General features: G+C 40.6%; 1 protein-coding gene across 3 annotated transcripts in view; it reads left to right on the forward strand.

The window, feature by feature from the left end:
* LOC116332373 (MLX interacting protein) overlaps positions 1–22290 on the forward strand; it is a 33903-nt gene that overhangs the window by 4999 nt on the left and 6614 nt on the right. The window contains exons 2-15 of one of the 3 annotated variants that reach the window (XM_039621281.1): positions 1243–1327; positions 2714–2796; positions 3682–3771; positions 3897–3938; positions 7091–7334; positions 7445–7534; positions 7712–7806; positions 9642–10215; positions 11071–11177; positions 13177–13288; positions 13371–13504; positions 13717–13824; positions 13928–14055; positions 17956–18079. In XM_039621281.1, coding sequence (XP_039477215.1) covers positions 2770–2796; positions 3682–3771; positions 3897–3938; positions 7091–7334; positions 7445–7534; positions 7712–7806; positions 9642–10215; positions 11071–11177; positions 13177–13288; positions 13371–13504; positions 13717–13824; positions 13928–14055; positions 17956–18079 — 1875 coding nt within the window. In that variant the 5' untranslated portion in view covers positions 1243–1327; positions 2714–2769. The remainder of the gene's footprint in view (positions 1–1242; positions 1328–2713; positions 2797–3681; positions 3772–3896; positions 3939–7090; positions 7335–7444; positions 7535–7711; positions 7807–9641; positions 10216–11070; positions 11178–13176; positions 13289–13370; positions 13505–13716; positions 13825–13927; positions 14056–17955; positions 18080–22290) is intronic. The other 2 variants (XM_031755301.2, XM_031755302.2) reach the window with 2 other exon arrangements.

Genomic DNA, 22290 nt, shown 5'->3' on the forward strand with positions numbered 1-22290 from the left:
GTCTCGAGGCACTCCTCATTTCTTTATGTTTTGCTTCCAGACCTTTGTGTAATTTTTTAAAGTGGTCTTGAGCAGTAGTTCTCCAGGTCTTTCAAAGTGTTTCTGTGGACAGTGGCTGCTTTTTTTCAGTCCATTAATTCTACCTCACCCTTTTCAGAGAGATAATTTTGTTAGGCCTCTTAATGCTGCTCTATGAGACACTAAAGCATATAAAAGGCATGTAACTCTGGGGATTAAGCAGTGTTGTGTCTACTCATAACACTGAACTTACTAACTCATTTTTTTCTGTCAGGTTTTTTCCCCCCAACCTTCTGGAGTCCCCATATTATAAAAGTTTAGCAATTATTGTTACAATTTGTAATTTCTAATGAGAAGCTAGTTTTAATCACTACAAAAGCTGCATAAAGGTCTAAAACAATATGCTTAAGAAGGGGAGGAACATGAAAGGCTTTGAAAAACTAACTACACCCACAATTTAGTGCCTTGTAGAACCACCTTTAGCAGCAATAACTTGAAGTACTTTGTTTATATGTGACTTTATCAGTCTCTCACATTATTGTGGAGAAATTTGGCCCGCTCTTTTTTACAACGTTGCTTCAGGTCAGTTTTGCACGAGTTCATTTATACACAGTTCTCTTAAGGTCCTGGCAAATCATTTTAGTCAGGTTGATGTCTGGACTTTGACTGGGCCATTGGAAATCCTCGATTCCCAGTTTGAGCCGAGCTTTAGCTCTTGAACAGATGGCTTCACGTTTGTATCAAGAATGCACTCTGACAGTTAGTGTGAGGTGTCTGTGTTTGGTTTATTTTGCAAACTTTGCAAGCTGTGCTGACATGTTCCTTTAGAGAGAAGAGGAGTTCTCCTGGCAACCGTTCCAAACAAGCTGTGCTTGTTCAGTGTTTTTGAAATTATCTAAATTTAACATTTAACATGCTAACTGAAGCCTGCAGAGTCTGAGATGTAGGCTTGAGTTTTTTTGTTTGTGTTTTAAAAAATAAATAAATAAATAAAATTTATTTTTATTGTTTGACTTTTTTCTGGGACATCTCCTCTTTGGATTGTGGGATTATGTTAATATACACCTGATTGCTCCAGGTGTGCATTGCTGATGATCAGTTAATTAATCAAATGCATTTGATTTCCAGTGCCTTCCCTTCTTAAAGCTATCTAAGCAGTAAGGGTACAGTTATTTACAGGACTGCATAGAGCCTGTGAAAACTTTGTTTTTCATGTGACTTTAGATCCTGGGGGGAAATCAGGTCAGAGCACAGGAAGTGTGGAATCAGCAACTTAACAGACAGGAAACAACCAGGCTGCCTGCAGCAGGTGAATTCATGTAATCTGCGTTAATGAGGGAAAAGCAAAGGGTGAAGGAAAAATGCCTACAGCATAATAAGTGTTTGATGGGCTTCATAAAAATCTCTTACTATACCAGATAAAAATTTAAGCCGCTTACAAACAACAAAAAAATACAGGATAGGATGAGATGGGCACTTAATAATGATACTAAAGGGAATGGAAAGGATCTCATGCCGGTCTTACTTCCACCGTAATAGTTCTTAGAGACAGTTTCTGATCTTCTGTCTCCAGTATCCTTTCATACACAGGCTCTTGATCCAGCAGTGTGAGAGCAGAGTGAAGGGGTTTGGAGAAACCTGTAATCAAGCTGTCTTATTATCACTGTTGAAATCTTATACACATTTTGTGGGACATGTACTGACCTGAATACTGCTCTTAAAAACGCTTTGTTGGAATGGACTATTAGTATCATGGTTAGGACATGTCAGCATGCTTTTCTCACTGAAGTTATTATTCAAGCTTCTATTTGTGTTTATAGATAGCTACTTGTGGTCCTTCTGATATGATACTTTATTGCATGTGAACATGTTTCTTGGAAGTCATTACTACAGCAGAAGCTTAGCCACTTTTCCAGACATGCAGTAAACCTAATTCTAGAATAAAAGAAAATGTAAACGGAGAAACACACAGACTACACTTATAATCCATGTTTTGCAAACTGAGCCACTATGTTTTGGCTAATATATTTCAAAGTTATACCAGCCTGACGATAGATGACTTAAAACGGAAAGCTGTGTGTCTTAAATACACTTTGATGTGAATCCAAGGTCACCACAGGTGACGCCTGATTTGTGGAAGTGACTAATAGTAACTTAGTTACATCACTAAGTAAACTAAATCTGGGTCAAGTGTTTTCTAAGCTGGGTGAGTTATAACTAAACAAATAGAGCTATTTATTTGCTATTTAAAGCTATTTAAGCTTTAAATAGCAGTTGTAGTCAAAATGTTACATCCAGTCATCGTGGGTATGAATGTTGTAGCAATTTTAGGCCTTTGGTAATTTCTTTGAACTCTTCTTTTTCTGCGGTGGAAAAAAGGGTAAATATATGGACGCAGTCATTTAGAAATGAGCGTATTCTAGTTTGTTTTGTTTTTTGTTTTTAAATGATCAGAGATGTATGCTGTACAATCGTTCCACCCTGGAAAAATAGAAGTTTGAAGAAATCATTAAGAGACCAAAATAACCTTGACATTTGTGTGTATGATGAATGGAAATGTTTGACCATAACTGTACATACCTGTTATGTTGATTGTTTTTTTTTTTTTTTTTTTCCCATGTTCTCTAAATATCCTTCTCTAAGATGGAAAAATCCAACTCTGTATTTTAAACTTGAGTTATTTTTCAAACCCCAGATGTGGAGAAAAGATCGAATCCCGTTTGTCACTTTGTGACACCACTTGATGGAAGTATGGACCTGGACGCCCATCGTCCTGAGGTAAAGATGAAGAAGTGGTGATCATTGTGAGATGCACAGAGACTTGTTTTTTCTTTTCGCTGAAATCATCCAGTTGTCCAGACACTCAAAACTAGGGATGGGTATCGTTTAGGTTTTATCCGATACCGGTGCCAAACCGGTACTTTTGAAACGGTGCTGGTGCTTAAACGGTGCTCAAACCGGTGCTTAAAGAATGGAGAACACAAAATTGGTCCAAAAACCTCTCATGTTCAGCTGTGTTTTTTGTGAAAAGATAACAATGTTAGCCTTTTCTGCAGCTATGGGGCATATATGGTCCCACTCTTGGCTGGAAGCAGTGCTTAAACAATGGAAAAAACACAAACTATGTCCAAAAACCTCTCATGTTTAACTGTTTTCCACTTTTTATCAAACACGGCGCATTTCTCGGCTTTAAAAAAAAAACGCTATGCGTCGCCAGGTGTTTCATCAGATTTCAGGTGTTACCTCCTTTGACAGTATCACAGTATCAGCTTAAAGCACTTGTTGCAGGCTGCTGAGTTTGCATCTTTTGCTGTGAAGTACAGCCAGACTGTTGATCGCTTCGCCTTGGGCATTTTTAATCTGTAGCTCTGCTCTAAAAGAACGTACGTACCTGGCCCCGCCTACTATCCTCGGAAACGTAAAATGATTGGCTAGAATTGGCTCAGGAAAAAAAAGCACCGAAAATGTGCGCTGCTTTTCGGTCTAGTTACTACCGTTTATGTCAGAACCGGTGCCATCATGGCACCGGACACCGGTACCCATCCCTACTCAAAACACTTTCTTGACATTGATGTTCGTTTTCCTTCCCTGCTTCCTTTCTTTGTACCATATGCTTGTCATAGGCTTCGGTTTAGTTCCTCTCTCTCTCTTTCTCTTTTCCAGGCCATTGCTGCAGAGGGGAAATCCTGGAAAAGAAGAATTGAAATTGTCATAAGAGAATACCACAAATGGAGAACATACTTTAAGAAAAGGGTACAGTATAATTATACTGAAACACTGTTTCTGTTACAAAGATGCTGAGAAATTTTAGTAGACATGTTGTTTGGCCATAAAGCATAAATATTTATTTAATGTTGAACTTGTGAACTCTTTTATAGTTACAGAAACACAAGGATGACGACCTCTCGAGCTTACTTAAGGTATGCAGCATTGCAACATGCTTAGGTCACTAACAAGACGTTAATATTAACATAATCATTAGTGTCAGCATCTGTTCAGCCAGATGTTGATACTGATGAAATTAAACCACACTAACCCAGTCAACTTGAAATTATTTGTACTTAGAATATCATCTGTGACTATGCAAACAAGGCACTTTTGATTGTGTGCATCTAATTTAGTTTGTAAAACTATGTACTCACTCACTCACTCACTCACCCACTCACTCATTCAGGGTCCCATTATACCCGGCATGTGGAATATGGTCACCTCTGCCACCTCTACCTTTCCGCCGGTCGTGCACCTCTCGATTTCTGTAACCTGGCACATTGTGTCACTGCTGGGTTGAAGACACAAGCGTATAACTCTGTTGTTTTCCTTAGTGCCGTTTTAATGTTATATCGATACAGAAGCTCAGAGATGCACAGATTATACAGAGGGAGACTTTTCAAAAGCTTGGAAAAAAAGACACTTTCTGGGGCAAACGAACAGTTATGTCTAACTTCTGTTCACTGAAGGAGAGGAATGGGGTACAAAACATAAGTTTGGGTATCACTACCTTGTGTGTCCTTGCTGAAGAAACCTCTGTTCACGCCTTTAAGGCGGATGACCTGCAATGACATGTGCACAGCGCCACCTGCACATATACCCCCAGTCATCACAGTCATCCCTCAGTTTGATATCCGCTCTTCAACGAGCCAAGCTGCGCGGCGGTACAACCTTGTGTTGTACCTTGTTCCTCTCCTTCAGGGAATAGAAGTTATAGATATAACCTTTCATTTGATTCCGTTGATTCACTCGGTACAGCACATAAGTATGGAACATATATACACGCCCCACAGAGCAGCCACTGAACTAGAATCAGACTGCCAGCGCTTTAGCGTGTGGTAGACCCAGCAAAAAGGACACCATGAGCCACCAAAGGGGCTGTGACATCCAAATGATAGAGCTGAACAAAAGTAATACCCAACTAGCTACAGCACAAATATCATGGCCCCTTTAAAAAGAGCCCATGAGGTTTCCGTTCCCATAGTGGAATGAACTCTCACATCCTGGGGCAAAGCAAGACTCTTGGTGCTGTACGCCAGTGAGATGGCTTCTATAATCCAGTGGGACAGCCGCTGATCAGAATCAAAGGTTATGCCAAGGTTCCTAACAGAGGATTTTGCCAAATAACCAAGAGGTCCAGGTGTCTCCTTTATCCCAGACATGCATTTTTTTTGTGCAAAGATAATTATTTTAGTTTTGTCTTAATTTAACTGAAGAAAACTGTCAACCATCCACCTTCCAGCCACTGTTTAACAGTGTCAGGGCACTTTAACAAACTGTGGAGTTTAGACATGAGCGCTGATGTTGAGGTGTGAGTGTCAAACCTATCGTTCGCGAGAATACTGGAGCAGCTACCTGTGCTGTAATGCTGAATATAAATGGATGTGGTCGTGTGGTGTTTTTACCGACAGCATACGAAATGACCAACATGCCGGGTATGGTGGGATCCTCACCCGTTCAGCACTGTGCAAAAGTTTGAGGTGTTAAATTTAAAGCAGAGACCAAAATAAAATCTGTATTTGGTGTTAGTGATCTATTTACCCTTTTTGTATTTGGGCAGTGTGTGGCAGTAAGCTTTACTACCCTGAGCTTAAAGGCAGTATGACTTACCGCCATACCACTCTCTGGTTCAGGGAGCATGGCATTTCAGTATATTCAGGAGTTAGTTGACCTAAAACATTGCTTAAATAGGCCTGAACAACCGGACCAACCCCAGATCACAACAACACTTCCACTAGGGATCATGGATGCATTACTTCAGCCATTTCTCTTCTTACCCTGCTTCACCTATTATTGGTATGACTCCAATGTTTATGCTCCGTAGTGAAATGAAGTCTTTTTTCCCAGTTAGTCTCACTAATTATTGGTTTTCTCAAAGCTGCACAGCTGTTTATTTTCAGTCCCTTTAGTTCTCTTCCCATCATGTGTGGAAATGCTGTTACTTTTACTGTTAAACATATCAAGGACTTCTACTTTTTATTTATTTACTTTTTTAAGACTATTCCATGACTATTGGATAGATTTTTCAACAAGGTTGTTTAAAAAATGAGAAGCTAATCGCTGCATCAGTTACAGTCAAATAACATGTTGCAAGCTGAAACATAGTAATCACTGCAGTAATTATCCAATTACTGGAAGACTCTTGGCTTTTTGCTTAGTTACATTCAGGTGGTGACTTATTTTTGGGGGACTGGCCATTGTATGTCTGCTGCTGAGGGAAGAAGGAACGACATGGGAATGTATTTTCCATTTCCAACATGAAGCCAAAATAATGCAGGCTATATCATGTTCACAGAGGACAGACCCCGCCCCAAATTATACCAGCTATTATTAAACAGAACTAAATTGATTTTAGTTGAACAACTGAAGATATGATTAATGATTTGCTTTATTCACAACAACTGTAGTAACTGTTTTGAGCTGTTTTTTATGTGTTGAAAATTTAATTTAATTCAAAGTTCAGTATGGAGAGATCATTCAGACAAGTTCAAATGATTTACTGAGATACAGAATTTGAATAAAAGCTATTTAGTGATTAGGCTGTGGAGCAGCGGAGCAGTGACCCAGCAGTGACAGGAGTTCGGACAGGATCCTCTAGGATCCAGACACTGATGGTGGTGGTGAAGAGGGAAATGGAGGGTTTGATGGGGCTCTGAGACACCGGGGGAGGTGGAAATGCATGAATGCGAGTCTGACATTACAATGACAGAAGAGCACTGAGATCTGAAGCATGCAGAACTGAAGCTGATTGGGTCGCAGAAGACAGGCAAGAAAATGATTGGACTAGAGTAATGATGTCAGTCTTGAGTTTGACAGCATGGAAAAGTAAATGTAAAGAATAAATAAATACATTAGCAGCCTGCTTGAATGTAGATCAAGGTTCATCGTTTAGGCTTCGTTTAAAAGACTGAATTAACGGTTGTAGCTTGTATCATTAAAAAAAACCCCATCTAAAATACATAAAATGAAATTTCCCATCAAACTTTTGCACAGTTCATGTAAATGAGGAGTTCACAATACTATGTGATGCTGCATGCTTGTGTGTTGCTAACTGGTGTGGTTGCTGCATTTTGAACGCTCAAAGGGGCCGGAGGAGCAGTTATCCCTGTTTGGGGAAGTCTCTCCAGACATGCTCCGTGTCTCCTTTTATCAGGATGAAGAGGCCGCTGCACGCCGTGTGACTCGTCGTGTGAATAATGAAGCGCCTGCCCCCATGGAGATGGACAACCTTTTCGACATGGACGTTTTGATGTCTGAGTTTACGGACACATTGTTCTCTACGCTGGCCTCACACCAGCCCATACCCTTCCCTAATCCGAGGGAGATTGGTAAGAAAATCAAGAAAAGATATGCTTGTGGAACTGGATCTCTTATATTTGCATAAACATAGCCATGCCGTGGCCCTTACTCCCCATAACTCTGCCTCTCCTGTCCAAAGCTCATGCATGGAATGCTGACATGATCCAACCAGGACTCATCCCGTTACAGCCTAACTTGGACTTCATGGACTCATTTGATCCACTGCAAGGTAACAGTAAAGCACCACCCACAGCTGCATTAGGACTTGACACAGACTAATAGTGCACACTGTACAGAAATCAAGCGCACATATTCTAGTAACTCTGCTACAGCAGTTGGCCTAGCCTAACACAAAAAGTAGTGTGGTTTTACTAACCTCTAGCTAACATAGAGACTCTTGTTCCAGACTTATTTCACAGCCTCCGTCAGTCCGCCTTCCCCTCTGTTTCCCCCACTGCATCATCTGTCACCCCTCTACCCAGCAGCAGCTCTCAGTCACAGGTAAACACAGATCCAAGGCTCAGTCCCTAACACACACCACCATGAAAACAGTTTGTTCAAGGAGAGTTTTTTTTTATTTTCTTAGATTTTAAATTTCTTTGTATTTCTGCCACGTCTGCCACCAACTTTCTGCCTTACTGTAGTTAGACAAAAACAATGAAGTAACATAATAATATTACTAAACTGTTTACACAGCACTTTCATACATGACTTGCTCAAACTGATTAACATTTAATTCATAAAATTTTCAATAAAATTGTGTACTCTAAATAGCTCTGAATATTTGGCTTTTCTTTCATGCTACCTTCCTCCTTGAAGTTTCTCAAAAGTTTTTTAATCAGCCATGACTTGGCTTTAGTGAAAAAATGTTTCTTTTGGGTCCACTGTTAATTGTTTCTGGGTCCCTGTATGAATTTTAGCAACACAGACAGTACATAGGCTCATTATAGCGATGCCAAAGATATGCCGCGTTCATGAAACCTGAACCTGGTTGAACCAGCAGACACTTTCATTCACGGACACTTTGTTAGGTGCACCTTGTTAGTGCCGGGTTGGACCTGCTTTTGTCTTTAGAACTACTCTAATTCTTTATGGCCTAGATTCAAAAAAGTGCTGGACACATTCGTCAGAGATGTTGGTCGAAAGTGACATGATGGCGTCACAGAGTTGCTGCACATCCATAATGTGAAACTCCTGTTCAACCACAGGTGCTATGGAGATCTGGTGGCTGTGATATTTAAACAGTGCTCAGTCGGTACAAAGTGTACATCACCACCACCACCAGCCTGAACCACTGATAGACAATAGATCATTGCTTTTATGTTGCTTACCTCAAATCTGGACCCAACCACTCGAATGTTGCAGCAGAAATCAAAGCTCAGGCAACATTTTTCCACTTTTTTTTTTTCCCGTTGTCTCATATTGGTGAGTCTATATGATGGTCTTCTGCTGCAGACCATCTGCTCTAAGAAATGCTCTTTTGCATACCTTGGTTTGCACAAATGGGTATTTGCGTCACTGTTGCCCTGATATCAACTGGAAGCAATCTGGCCATTCTTCTCTGACATCAATCAAGACGTTTTCACCCAGAGGAACTCCTGCTAACTGGATATTATACCTTTTTAACCATTCTCTGTAAACCCTACAGATGTTTTTGTGGGCAATCCAAGTAGATCAGCAGTTTTTGTAATACTCAGAGCAATCAACATCGATGCCACGTTCAAAATTACTTAAATCACTTTTCCTCCTCATTCTGAAATAGTTGTACCCAATAAAGTGTCCAGTGAACCTTTTTAAAAAGCAAGAAGCTTGTTTGACAATTATATATGCACACTGTCATTGTCCTGTCACTGTACTTCACTGTAATTGACTTTAGAAAACCAGTATTTGAAGACAAGACGTGTACTATACTTTAAATACTCCAAAAGTCAAGAAAATCCTTTGGTACAGCACTTAATGATTATGTTAAAACTATGACCTATGAAATGAACGTAATAGTATGGCTCAAAAATAAACTTCAGTATGAAGCAAATCAAAAATCTTAAGAAGGTAAAAATATTTTAAAAATAAAAGTTTCAATAAAGTAGAATATCTCAACTTTGAATGAAAATTAAGGTACAGGATCAGTTAGCAGTGAGGTCAGTTATTAATTATTCAGAATATTTAGTATTATAAATAATGGATCCTCTCCTGAAACTTTTACTACCAGTTAGTTAAAGAGCAGGTGTAACAGATGTGTCATCAGACTGTCTGTTTACTGTCATAAACCACAGAAGTGTGTCTGCTCTGTATCATATTTTACTAAGTGTGCTTGTTTCCTTTTCATCCCTTGCCAGGCCCAGTTAATGTCCTCCATGCAGCTGACAACCAACCCCATCTCCCCTTCTAGCCCCATGTCTGTCCCCCCTCCCATGGCCAGTCAGTCAGGCGGTAGTAGCGATGTTGTCTATGCACACAACTACATGTCCTTGTTCCCTGGGCAGGTAGCGCCCAGTGGTCAGGTTCCCTCTGTCGCTCAGCCGTTATCACATGATCCTCTGGTACAGTGCCTTCCAGGTCAGGACATGGCCTCAGCAGCACCCATGGTTACCTCACCCTTGAACAACACCTCAGTCTTGGATGAGACTGTAGCGCCATCTGTGATTACACACACAGCCTCCTCTACTGTCACGCCCAGCAACTCAGCCACCACCTTCAGCCACAGCTCGGAGTATAGCACCTTATCTGCACAAGCGCCAGGTCACCCATCCCATCTCCAAACCTTGGCTCCTCTGGCTGCCACTTCTGTACAGCAACCTCAGACTTTTGCTCTGCCTCGACCTTTACAGCCACCCAGTGCCAACAAAAGTCGGCCCATGCCGCGGATCGCTCCTGCTAACACCCTTCCCTCGTCTCAGATCATCCTCACAGGTCTGTGGTTTCTAAAATCAAGATCAGTATTTTATATCTGTAAAAAGGAAATGTAAAATGATCATTTTCACCACAAGGTAGCGCTACAGTATGTCTAATGTAATGACTTAATGTTGTAACACACACATATTTGAGTTACTGTAGCTTCACTTGTGTTAGAGTTTTAAGGAAAAAAGTACACTGAGGTAGTTATTTCAAGTATAGATTTTTTCCTTTTCAGCTTTTATTTTAAATTTGACAATCTTTGTAAGATGTATCAGGAAAAGCTGTTGAAAAGGAGGTTATACTCATAGATGACATTAAAAGACAGATGTAGTGTGCTGGTCTGAAATGCCAGCGTGGAGGTAGCTTAAGCCAGGAGGGGGCGAATCACCCATTTGTAGAAAACCAAGACTTATTTGATCTTTGAGCTCAGCAAAATGTTTTCTGATGAGCTCATCATATCAGTCGCTAGTCGCTTCATTTTGTAAACTACAGAGCTACACTTTCGTTGTACTATTGTACAAAGTACAACTGTGAAATGAAGATAAAAAGTTAAACTACACTAAAGTTAGGTCTCCCTTAGAGTCAAAAACCGTAAAAGTCTGGGTTTAGGCAGTAGAGTGAGGTTGTCATGTCTTTGACAAGATGATAATAGATAAGCAAACACTGTACCCTAGTTTCTAGGTCACATCCACTGTTTGATACTGTTTGTCACATTTGGTTTCAAAAAGCCTCAAAAGCTCCTGTCCACAAACCATTGAGCGAGGTTAATGTGGCTGCACCCGTATTTCATGTACATCTTATGGTTAGATTTCCCACAGAACTTTCAGATCACTCGGTAACGTTTGTGTATGTGTGTGTGAATCCTCTCAGGCCCTTTCCCAGGTCATGCCAATGCTGTGATTGTTACACCCACACCCCTGAAAGCAGATTTGGTCCCTAACACAGGTGTGGTCATCGCTTCTCCTGCTCTTGGATCGGTATGTTTGCAGCTCACTGTTTGAATTTATTTCCTACAGTTTTGTTAAGTAAATAAATAAATGTGCCCCCTATAGAGCGTAAAGTTTTATATCATATCATAACAAAAAAAAATCTAATTTCTACCATGTCTTAAAAATTAGGTAAGTATAACCTCAGATGAACAACAAGACATGACAAATCACATCGTTTGATCATTTATTTTGGAAAAATTAAGCCAAAATGCAGAAGCGGTGTGAGAAAATGTGATTCTATAGCTTTCAGAATCACCTTTAGCAACAATAACCTAAAGTACATTTTCTGTGCCATCTTCAGTGTCTCAAATCTTTGTGGATGAATTTCCACTCGTCTTCATAATGTTTGCAGGTATTTGTTTACGCACAGCTCTCTTGCCACACTAATTGCCACGTTTTTAAATCCTTAAATGGTCTGGCACCTGTATATTTGTCTGATTTGCTGAAGCCCTATGTCTCCACTCTGTCGCTCCGGTCAACTGAGCAGCTGTTGCTCTCAGTCCCCAAGTCACGGCTGAAACTGAGAGGAGACCGAGCGTTCTCTATTGTGGCTCCAAAGCTTTGGAATAATCTTCCTCTTCACATTAGGCAATCGACATCAGTGCTGACTTTTAAATCCAGATTAAAAACGTATTTTTATTCGCTGGCCTTTGACTCAGTGTGTAACTGACTTTTATTTACTTATATTTTATTGTTATTACTATAGTTATTATTTTATCGTATTTATTAATCTTATTGTATCTCTTATATTTCTGTTGTTTAGCACTTTGGTCAGCCTTGTGTGTTTTTAAAGTGCTATATAAATAAACTATGATGATGATGATGATGATGATGATAAGTAATTCAGTGATGTTGAGGTCTGGACTTGTGATCAATGTCCCCCATTGTCGCTGTTGCATGACCCAATTTGGGCCAAGCTTTAGCTGTTGGACGAGTGTCCTCACATCTGACTCTAGAATACTTTGTTATATAGAGGAGTTCAGAGTCGACTCAGTTGCTGCAAGGTGCCCAGGTCTTGTGGCTGTAAATCCTGGCCAAATGACCTCTCCTCCACCACTGTGTTGGCAGATGTTATGAGGTGTCTGGAGGTTTTGTAATTTGTTAAGATGCAGACAGACTTTCTCATGGAAACCCTTCCATGCACACCACGGCTGTTCAGAATTTTCTACTGTAACTAACGTTTAACATGCTAACTGGGGCCTGTACAGTATGAGATGTAGCTAATGGGGTTTTCTTCAGATCTCTGAGCACTGCACAGTCTGACGTTTGGGTGAATTTGCTGGAGCATCCTCTCATGGGGGATTTGCATCTGTTTTAAATGGTTTCCGCTTGTGAATAATCACTCTCACTGCAGAATGATTGACCTCAGATTGTTTGGACTTTTTGGATTGCTGGGCAGTCGCAGGTGCTTCTCATTGCTGATGTTTTGCCTCCTTGGTATTATGTTAAAAAACATCTGAATTCTCCAGACCAGCAAAATTCCAGAACATTTGTTTATATAAAAGTGCTCACATCTGCTAATGATCAATTAATCAAGTGCATTTGATTAACAGCACCTGGCCTTTGTTGCCTTCTTCATTTCTGTGGAAGCAGTGACTTAATTTTTCACAGCAGAGCTTCTTTATTTTGGCTTCATTTCTGTTAGGTACATCACAACAACTGTAATATGTCGTGTTTTGCAGTTCATCTGAGGCTACATGTACTTAATTTTAAGCTCTACAAAGGAATGAATTATTTTGTATTTCTCCTGATACGCAAAACCTTACAAATTAAAGAGGGGAAACTTTTTGTGATATGAGTGTCACATAAAAATGAGTGAAATTTGTTCGAATGCTGTCTTTGTTTTTTCTTTTCTTTTTTTTTTTTTTTTTTTTTTTTTTTTTTTCAAAAACAAAATCAAGTGAAGAGGATTGATATTTATTGCAAAGTTTCTTTCATGTTAATATATTTATTTTTTGGATATTTGCTCCACTTTCATGTATCTCAGGCATCTGGATTTCACGTCGTGCCTCAGCCTCAGAAGTCTCCCCAGACGATTGTTCCCAAAGAAAAATCATTTTCCTCTAGCCGCAAAAATCAGAAGGGTTCCTGCAGTGTTGGTGAGAATTCATTCAGGAAGTTACTTAAAACTTCAACTCCACAACATGTTAAAACCTGTTTTTTGGTTGCTTTTCTTTTCAGTTCCTAATCCGCCACAATCTGGACAAAGATCGCCCTGCGGGTTAGATCAGGTTCCTAGCCCACAGTCGTTACCCAGCCCACAGTCATTAATCAGCAGTACCAGTCCAGTTTTGGTGAAGAACGAGCAACCTCAGGTTTGTGTTTGTGTTTTTTCAAACATAAAACTTAAACAAGTTTGATCATGTTTTTGAATAGGACTGAAATCCTACTTTACATGTAAAACATCTTAATGAACTGAGATTAAGGCACGGATTACAGCGTCATGAGGCATTTCCGATGTTTCTTTTTAACATTGCATACAATCTCCATAATACTGTCTAATCCTTTGTGTGCTGTTGTATGACAGATCCGGAGGACCACACACATATCTGCTGAGCAAAAGAGGCGATCAAACATAAATATTGGCTTTAAGACACTCTGCAACCTGGTTCCTGCTCTAAAGTCCCAATCAAATGTAAGCATGTGTGCCTGTGTGTTATCATGAAATGTCCAGAACCATATTTGCCTCTAATGTCTGATTTGTTCATTAAAAACATTTATTAACTTTGTGCTTTTAGATCAGTAATGCAGTGACGTTACAGAAGACAGTGGAGCACATTATGAAGCTCCAGCAGGAGAGGCAACAAATGCAGGATGAAGTTAAGAGACTACGAGAGGAGATTGAGGAGCTCAACACCTCCATTAGGTATGTTTAAACATTTTGTATCATGTCTTAAACATTATGATATACAGCACTGTGCAAAAGTCTTTTATATTTAAATTTTTCTTCTAAGGAGCCAGAGTTTTTACAGTGGTCTTGAGTGATAGTTCTCCTGGATTTCTGATGTTTTTTCAAAGTTTATCTTTGGACACTGGCTGCTTTTTCACACTTTTTCAGTCCAGTTCTTGTACATGTCCATTTTCAGAGCCATGTTTTATTTGTTTAAGCTACTTAACGCTGACCTATGAATCATTCAAGGATACAAAGGTACCTGAATCAAGTGCCTACAACTTTAAAAAGAACCAGTTTTAAATTGTGTCTTTAGGCATTTTGTCATTAAAAAGAAATTATTTGTTCCCTTTTTTTGTTTGTTATGCCTTAGATAATACAGTTTAACCAAGTCATATCATTAAAAAAAAAAGAAAAAAAATGGTTAGCAATCACACAGGGCCATGTAAGTTTTTTCCCCCTTAATAATAAACACCTTCATTTAGAAAATGCATTTTGGGTTTACTTATGTAGTCTTTGTCTGTAAGTTTAACATCCAGGCATCCATGAAAACATAATTTATTAAACTTAATGGAGTTAGAAGTTAGCAGGAAGTTAGCTCGCTAGTTTACACCTAAACATGATCTGACTGAGAAATTTCTGAAAAATTAAAACGTACAGCTCTGCTATCACTTCCAACCTAAATGAAGACAGCAAACTAAACAGCAGTGACTTTTGTAGGGTTACTGAAGTTGGAGTAGCTGGCTGATGTGCTACGTGATCGCTAGCGACACAGCTATGTTAGCATAACATAAACATATGAAGCTGGAGGATGAACGCGAACTTTTTTCCACTCGATAAAAGTTAAGGTGGGGGTTCCTGATGGTTAGGGACAAATGCAATCAAATGCAGGATGCTGTAAACCATAGGTGTCAAACTCTGGCCCGCGGGCCAAATTTGGCCCGCAGCCTAATTACATTTGGCCCGCGAAGCCATACCAAATTACTATTAATGCTGGCCTACTGGTATTATACAGCTAATATATATATTGTTTAGTATTAAGCTTTGCTTGTTCCATATTCAGTTTTTCAGCAAAACTTGTTTGAGTCCATAAGAAAAGATTCATTCTTATATCTGGAGGAAGATTTTTTTTCAATAAATATTAATGTTGGCCCGCGACTTTGTTCCAGTTTTGAATTTTGGCCCACTGTGTATTTGAGTTTGACACCCCTGCTGTAAACGGACCAAACTTCAGTCAGTAGAACAACTGAGATAATCCATCCACAATACGAGGTTAGTAGTGATGTGCGATAGTACTGATTTCCTTTCTGATCCGATACCAAGAAAAATTCAGGATGGTATCAACGATACTGATCTGATATTGATACTTTGCACAAAAATGTAATTATAGCTTCATAATGATTACAGGACATTAGACTACTTGTTCTTATTGCTTAATAATGCAGAATTATCATACAGAAATAAAAAAAACCTGAAGTTATGCGCTGTTTGAACACGTTGCCTGCCTGCAGCTCTAAAGGACTCTGCAAGAGATGTCTGTCTCACCCTAGCTGCACCTGTCCCACTCCTCTCCAGTTCACCTCAACATAAGCTCATAATATTCTCTGATATGATTTACTCTGAGATGTTTGACGAGGTTAGTGGTGTTGCCACAACACCTCACTGTCTTGCCACATGTATCGCAAACCGCGTCTTGGCTGTTTTATGAGGTAAAATACGTCCACACATGACTCCGTTTACGCTCAGACATTGTTGTGAGTGTGGATGCCAAGGGGCTGCCACACATTTATACAGCCGTATTTCGCATATGACCATGAAAGGTGGAAGAGGAAGTAGTTCCTTCCAAGTTAGACGATCCAAATGATATACAGTTAAGCCCATAATTATTCATACCCCTGGCAAATTTTGACTTAAAGTTACTTTTATTCAACTAGCAAGTTATTTTTTGACTGGAAATGACACAGGCGTCTCACAAAAGATAATAAGATGATGTACAAGACGCATCATTGTGGAAAAAAATATTTCTCAGCTTTTATTTACATTTGAGCAAAAAGTGTCATGTCCAGAATTATTCATACCCTTTACAAACTGTCACAGTCTCTGGGAAAATCCAAAGTTCCATACCATTCCAAATAGTCAAAGCTGTTCTAAAGCATCCTAATTACCCTGATTAATTGGAAATAGCTGTTTTGATCAACTCAACAGGTGAAAAACAGCAGCCTCTCTGCAGGTGGTTTGTGGACATTCATGGCTAAGACAAAGGAACTCAGTGAGGACCTGCAGCTGTGCATTGTGGCTGCTCACAAGTGAGGAATGGGCTACAAGGCCATATCCAAATGTTTTCAAGTTCCAGTGGCTACAGTGCAAAGTATTATTAAAAATACAAGATGTTCCGCACTGTGGAAAATCTCAGAGGACGTTGTCGGAGGCCAAAAGTGAAACCTGTGCTGGCCAGGAGAATAGTGAGAGAGGTGAAAAAGAATCCAAGGATCACCACCAAGGCCATTCTGGTGAATCTGGGCTCTGCTGGTGGCAATGTCTCAAGGCAGACAGTCCAACGGACACTGTTGGGTTCCACGGATGCAGACCAAGGAAAACGCCACTTCTCCAGGCACTTCTAAGGCATGCAAAAGCTCATTTGGCCTTTGCAAATGCTCATCTGGACAAAGAAGAAGGTTTCTGGTCTTCAGTGTTATGGTCAGATGAAACAAAACTTGAATTATTTGGTCACAATGATGTTGCCTTCATTTGGCATAAAATGGAGAAGCCTTCAACCCAAAGAACACCATCCCCACTGTCAAACATGGTGGTGGGAACCTAATGCTTGGGGGTGTTTTTTAGCCAATGGACCAGGAAACCTAATCACAGTAAACAGCACCATGAAAAGAGCAATACATGAAGATTCTCAACAACAACATCAGGCAGTCTGCAGAAAAACTTGGCCTTGGGAACCAGTGGACATTTTAGCACGACAATGACCCAAAACATACAGCAAACGTGGTGAAGAAATGGTTAGCAGACAACAACATTAACGTTTTGCAGTGGCCTAGCCAGAGTCCTGACTTGAATCCAATTGAGAATCTATGGAGGAGCTAAAGATGAGGGTGATGGCAAGAAGACCCTCCAACCTGAAAGATTTGGAGCTCATTGCTAAAGATGAATGGGCAAAATGCCTGTGGAGACATGCAAAAGCTGGTCTGCAATTATAGGAAGCGTTTGATTGCTGTAATAGCCAATAAAGGCTTTTTTCTATTGATTATTGAGAAGGGTATGAATAATTCTGGACATGATACTTTTGCTAAAATATAAATAAAACCTGAGAAATATTTTTTTCACAATGATGCCTCTTGTACATCGTCTTATTATCTTTGGGGAGACACCTGTGTCATTTCTGCTCAAAAAAGAACTTGCTTGTTGAACAAAAGTAACTTTAAGTCAAAATTCGGCAGGGGTATGAATAATTATGGGCTTAACTGTAGTTTCTTTCCACTGTGTTCCTGTTAATGATAAACTACAAATTTACCCAAAATTACTAAAATATGGATATTTTAATATGAGAATCGATTCTAGAACATAAATAACTGGTATCGGAGGAATCGATATTTCAATATCGATCCACACACCACTAGAAGTTAGTCAAGAAGAATGAGTTGAGTAAAGTTTGACATATCTGACTGTTTTGTTTCGCTTAATGTGCCTTATAATCTGGTGCCCCTTATGGTCTGAAAAATACGATATATTTGCACAGGTTTCAATACGTTGCTGCTTCGAGCAAAATTTAAGGACGTAAACAGTGGCTCGAGACTTTTGCACAGTACCGTACTAAACCTGCACAGCGATCTGATGTATTAACTCTGAAATCTTTCCTCATTGCAGCTTGTGTCAGGAGCAGCTTCCTGTGACGGGCGTACCGATGAGACGACATCGCCTCGACCACATGCAAGAGAAGTTTAATGAATATGTGAAGAACCGCACACTTCAGAACTGGAAGTTCTGGATTGTATCCTTCTACAAGCTAGCTGCTTGTAAAAAACAGAGTGCATGATGTGACAGTTTTTATTTATTGAGGGAGGCTTGAAACTAGAAAGAGAGGCACCTCATTGAGATCTGAATGATAAGAGCAGGAAGTTGGTACACAGCAGAGGCAGAAGCAAGCTTCTGACAGGAGAAGTTATGCTTGTGAGTAATTTTCTTAAGAAGGGTTTAGATATAACTGGTGCCTCATACAGCCTTTAAATTTCAAAGTTTTCAGTCCAGAAAATATTAAAAGTATTCATATATAGTAAATAAGCTAAAATAAATGGGTACTATTGTATCAGATAGCAGAGGGATTGGTTTGTTTTTTGTCTACTAGAGTCCACTTAGCCTCCCCTCACACAAGACCAGAAGACTTTATAGCTCTGTATTGACTTTGTATTATATGAAGGGGAATCTTTATTTATTTATGTCAGTTTAATATTCTACAGTTGCACCTCCTCCCCCCTTAATAATTTCTCAATTATTAAGAAAAGACCCAAAGAAAATAAATTCCTTGCGTTTGTCTGGTTTCTTCTAATTTATCACCAGTGACTCTCTAGCAGGGAGTTGTTTTTAGGAACAGTAATCATCCCAGATAAAGTTTCTTGTGTTTTCGCCCTGTTGCTGTAGTGCAGAGCTTACTAGCAGGCGGGCTGCTTTTCAGGCCTTAAAGCTGTCCCATACGGACCTGGACCTGCATCCAGAACAGATTTAAAACCTGATGGGATGCTTCTGTTTTAACTGGTGCAGGTTTTCTGGTCTTTACAGCAGTGGTTCAGTGGCTGAAGAAACACGCAGACCAATTGGATGTGAGTTAGCTATTTCACATTGCTTAGCCAATCAACTGCATTCCGGGGGATACACACTGGGACTCTGCAGCTGAAAAGACAGTAAGAAGAAAGTGACAAATATAGAAAAAAGACAGGGAGTGATACAGACGACTGTGCTTGGGAAGGCCAAGACAAAGAAAAAAGGAGAGAAAAATAAGTAACAAATGGTGCTGGAGCCAAAAAAAAAAAAAAAAAAAAGGACAGTGAAAATAGAGAATTAAATGGCTGAATGATGGGCTTCTACACATCCAATCAGGTGATCTCCTAACAAATGTGATCCTGAAAGAGCAGTTTGTAAGAAGTGACTATTCCACTGTATTTGACTCGACACACAAATGCAAGGTTTTCTACAAAGTGAATATATTTAAAGTAAATATTGCTCTAGGCTCACAAATGAGAACGGCTCTGACTCCAGTCCAGGACAAACTAGAGATCAGGTTTCTCTGAGCCAAAACATGGGAAAGAAAGTGAGCCACTAAAACTGTTCAGCTGTTAGGATGTTTATTATTTTTAAAACCAGTGGAGACTGTTCAGTCAGGATGTGAAACAGAAAAGGGGAGGTCTATTTACTTTTTCTATTTCGGAAGTTAGATGCCTCTTTTGTTTCTTGTGTTCCTTCTTCCTGATGTTGCTGTCATTCGGAACCGCTATATCTATCACTATAGCTGTCTTCTTCTGTTTGCCGTGGGTGTTAGTTGCCTCATCCTGGACTGTGGTGCTGACACTCACCAGTTCCTGGCCTCCTTCCTTCTGCTTAGCATACAGCCTCAGGGTGCAGGACATGGGGTGAAACCTTGCATGCATGCATGGTAAGGAGCTTCCTTGTCTTGATGTCAGTGGCTCCTATCTCCTCCTCTGGCCAGCTTATTATCCCATCAGGGTACCTGATCACAGGCAGGGCATAGGTGTTATTACCCCCTCAATTCTGACTACCTTCCTTCTCTATGTTATCATCCAACTACTTTTCTCCAGGCTGGACAATATTCCGATGTCACTGCTGTATATCCTGGTGGTGTGGATCAGTGAATCGATGTCTTGTTCACTCTTGGCATACAGCTTGATGTCATCCATGTACAGGAGGTGGCTGAAAACTGCTCCATTCCGCAGTCAGTATCCGTAGCCTATAGGTTTGGGCGATATGTAAAAATTTTCCAAACAACAATTGTCAGTCCAATAATCGATGATGGGCGATATATTCGCGCACGAACATTTCGTCCGTGTAATCATGCACGGACTGATTTCACGTTTATAACACAGAAGAAGTCCAAACATGGTCGAACTAATTTCCCCCAAAAAATTAGGGCTGTCAGCGTTAACGCAGCATTAATGCGGTCATCACAATTAACACGATTAAAATTTTTAACTCGCTCAACCCATCTGGAGCGCAGAATGAACAAACTACGTTGACAGAGACATTTCAGGGTTTTTGACTCAGTCTGCGCTCCAGATCGGTTAATTGTTAATCTTGTTAGTCGTGATGACCCTGCGTTAACGCTAACAGCACAAAAAAAAAAAATCAAGTCGCCAATTTGGGATTTCTTTGGCTGTAAACCAGATGAAAGAGGTAAACCTAAGGATGTAACCAAAGTGGTGTGCTGCGTGTGCAGACGTAAGCAAAGTACTCAAACACGGCTAACTTGCATGAGCATTTACGTTTCCACCATCTGGCTGAGTATGCGGCTGTTACCAGCTTCTGCACCTCTATCAACAAGCATTTGGGTGCACTCTGAGGACGGTGCATTTGCTCGCAAATAAAAGAGGGTGCTGTTAAAACAGCACTATTTTTTTATTTTTTTTCTGTTGACTGCTTCTATTAGCTCCATCATTATTAGCAAACTTGCTCATGGGCAAATAAATGAATAAATCGCCCTTGTGAAAACGATTGCCGATAGTTGATATATTCGTCCAATCGCCCAACCCTAGTAGCCAGATGTCAATGATTCTTGTCAATGATCTCACTGAGGGGGTTCAGGCCGATGCAGAACAGTAGTGGGGACAGACCATCTCCTTGGTAGATCCCCCACTTGATAGTGACTTGTGCTGTGGGCTTGAAGTTGGCCTCTAGTGTTGTCCGCCGCATCCTGATGAAGGCTCTTAGGGTCCCGTTGATCTTGTATAGTTCTAGGCATTCCAGGATCCAGGAGTGGGGCATTGAGTCATAGGCCTTCTTGTAATCAATCCAGTTAGTGCACAGGTTGGTCAACCTGGTCTTGCAGTCTCGGCTGACTGCTCGGTCTACCAGTAGCTGGTGTTTTGCACCTCTGGTACTCTTGCCAATCCCTTTCTGTGCCCCACTCATGTATTGAGCCATATGCCTGTTCATCTTAGTCACTATGATGCCTGACAGGAGCTTCCACGTGGTGCTGAGGCAGGTTATTGGCCGGTAGTTGGATGGGACCGGTCCTTTCTTGGAGTCCTTGAGGATCAGGACTGTCTGGTCTTCAGTTAGCTATACTGGGTGTCTCTCGTCGGCTAGCAACTGGTTCATTTGTGCTGCCAGGTGCTTGTGGAGTGCAGTCAGCTTCTTCAGCCAGTAGGGGTGAACCATGTCGGGGCCTAGTGCTGTCCAACTCTTCATACTGGAGACCCTTTCTTGGACGTCTGCCACTGTGATGGCTACTGGACCCTGTTCAAGGAGGTTGCTGTGGTCTTCTCTTAAATTCACTAGCCAATGAGCATTGCTACCCATATGCTCTTCCAGTATTGTTCCGTCTCCAGCCTTGGTGGTGCTGTTCTCATATTGTTCCCTTGCCACTGAGAGTACACCTTGGCTGGTTCTGTGGAGAACAGCTGGTTAATTCTCCTGCCTTCTATCTCTCTGGTGTACCTCTTCAAGCAGCTGGCCAAGGCTGTGAGTTTTTGCTTGGCAGTTTCCAAGGCGTTGGGTATGGTTAGCTTGCTGTACTTCTTAAGTACCTCCCTGCAGTTCTGATAGTTGGGTAACCTCCCTCCTTCTCCATGGAGGGTACTGCTCCTTGTGGCCGTTCAACTTGTAGCCAAGCATCTCACTGATCACTGCTGCTGTAGTGTAGATCAGCTTGTTAGTCTCAGTATATATCCTAACTATGGACCGATCCGATATTACGTATCGGTATCGGTCCGATACTGACCTAAATTACTGGATCGGATATCGGAGAGAAATAAAAAATGTAATCTGATCCATTAAATATCACAAAAGCAGCTCACAGAAGTTGCAACATGGCGTAACTCAGCTCATAACCTTAGCACGTCGGGGCAGCATACGTAACATGATGGAGCGGCGGTGGCGTGCGAGACCTGTCGACGGTCTGGTTGAGCATTTGGAGCCTTGCTACCAAACCGGCATTTCATCTCTGAGAAAGTTATCCCAGAGAGAAGTAAAGCA

The sequence above is a fragment of the Oreochromis aureus genome, linkage group 12 (assembly GCF_013358895.1).
Source record: "Oreochromis aureus strain Israel breed Guangdong linkage group 12, ZZ_aureus, whole genome shotgun sequence".
NCBI classification, from domain to species: Eukaryota; Metazoa; Chordata; class Actinopteri; order Cichliformes; family Cichlidae; genus Oreochromis; species Oreochromis aureus.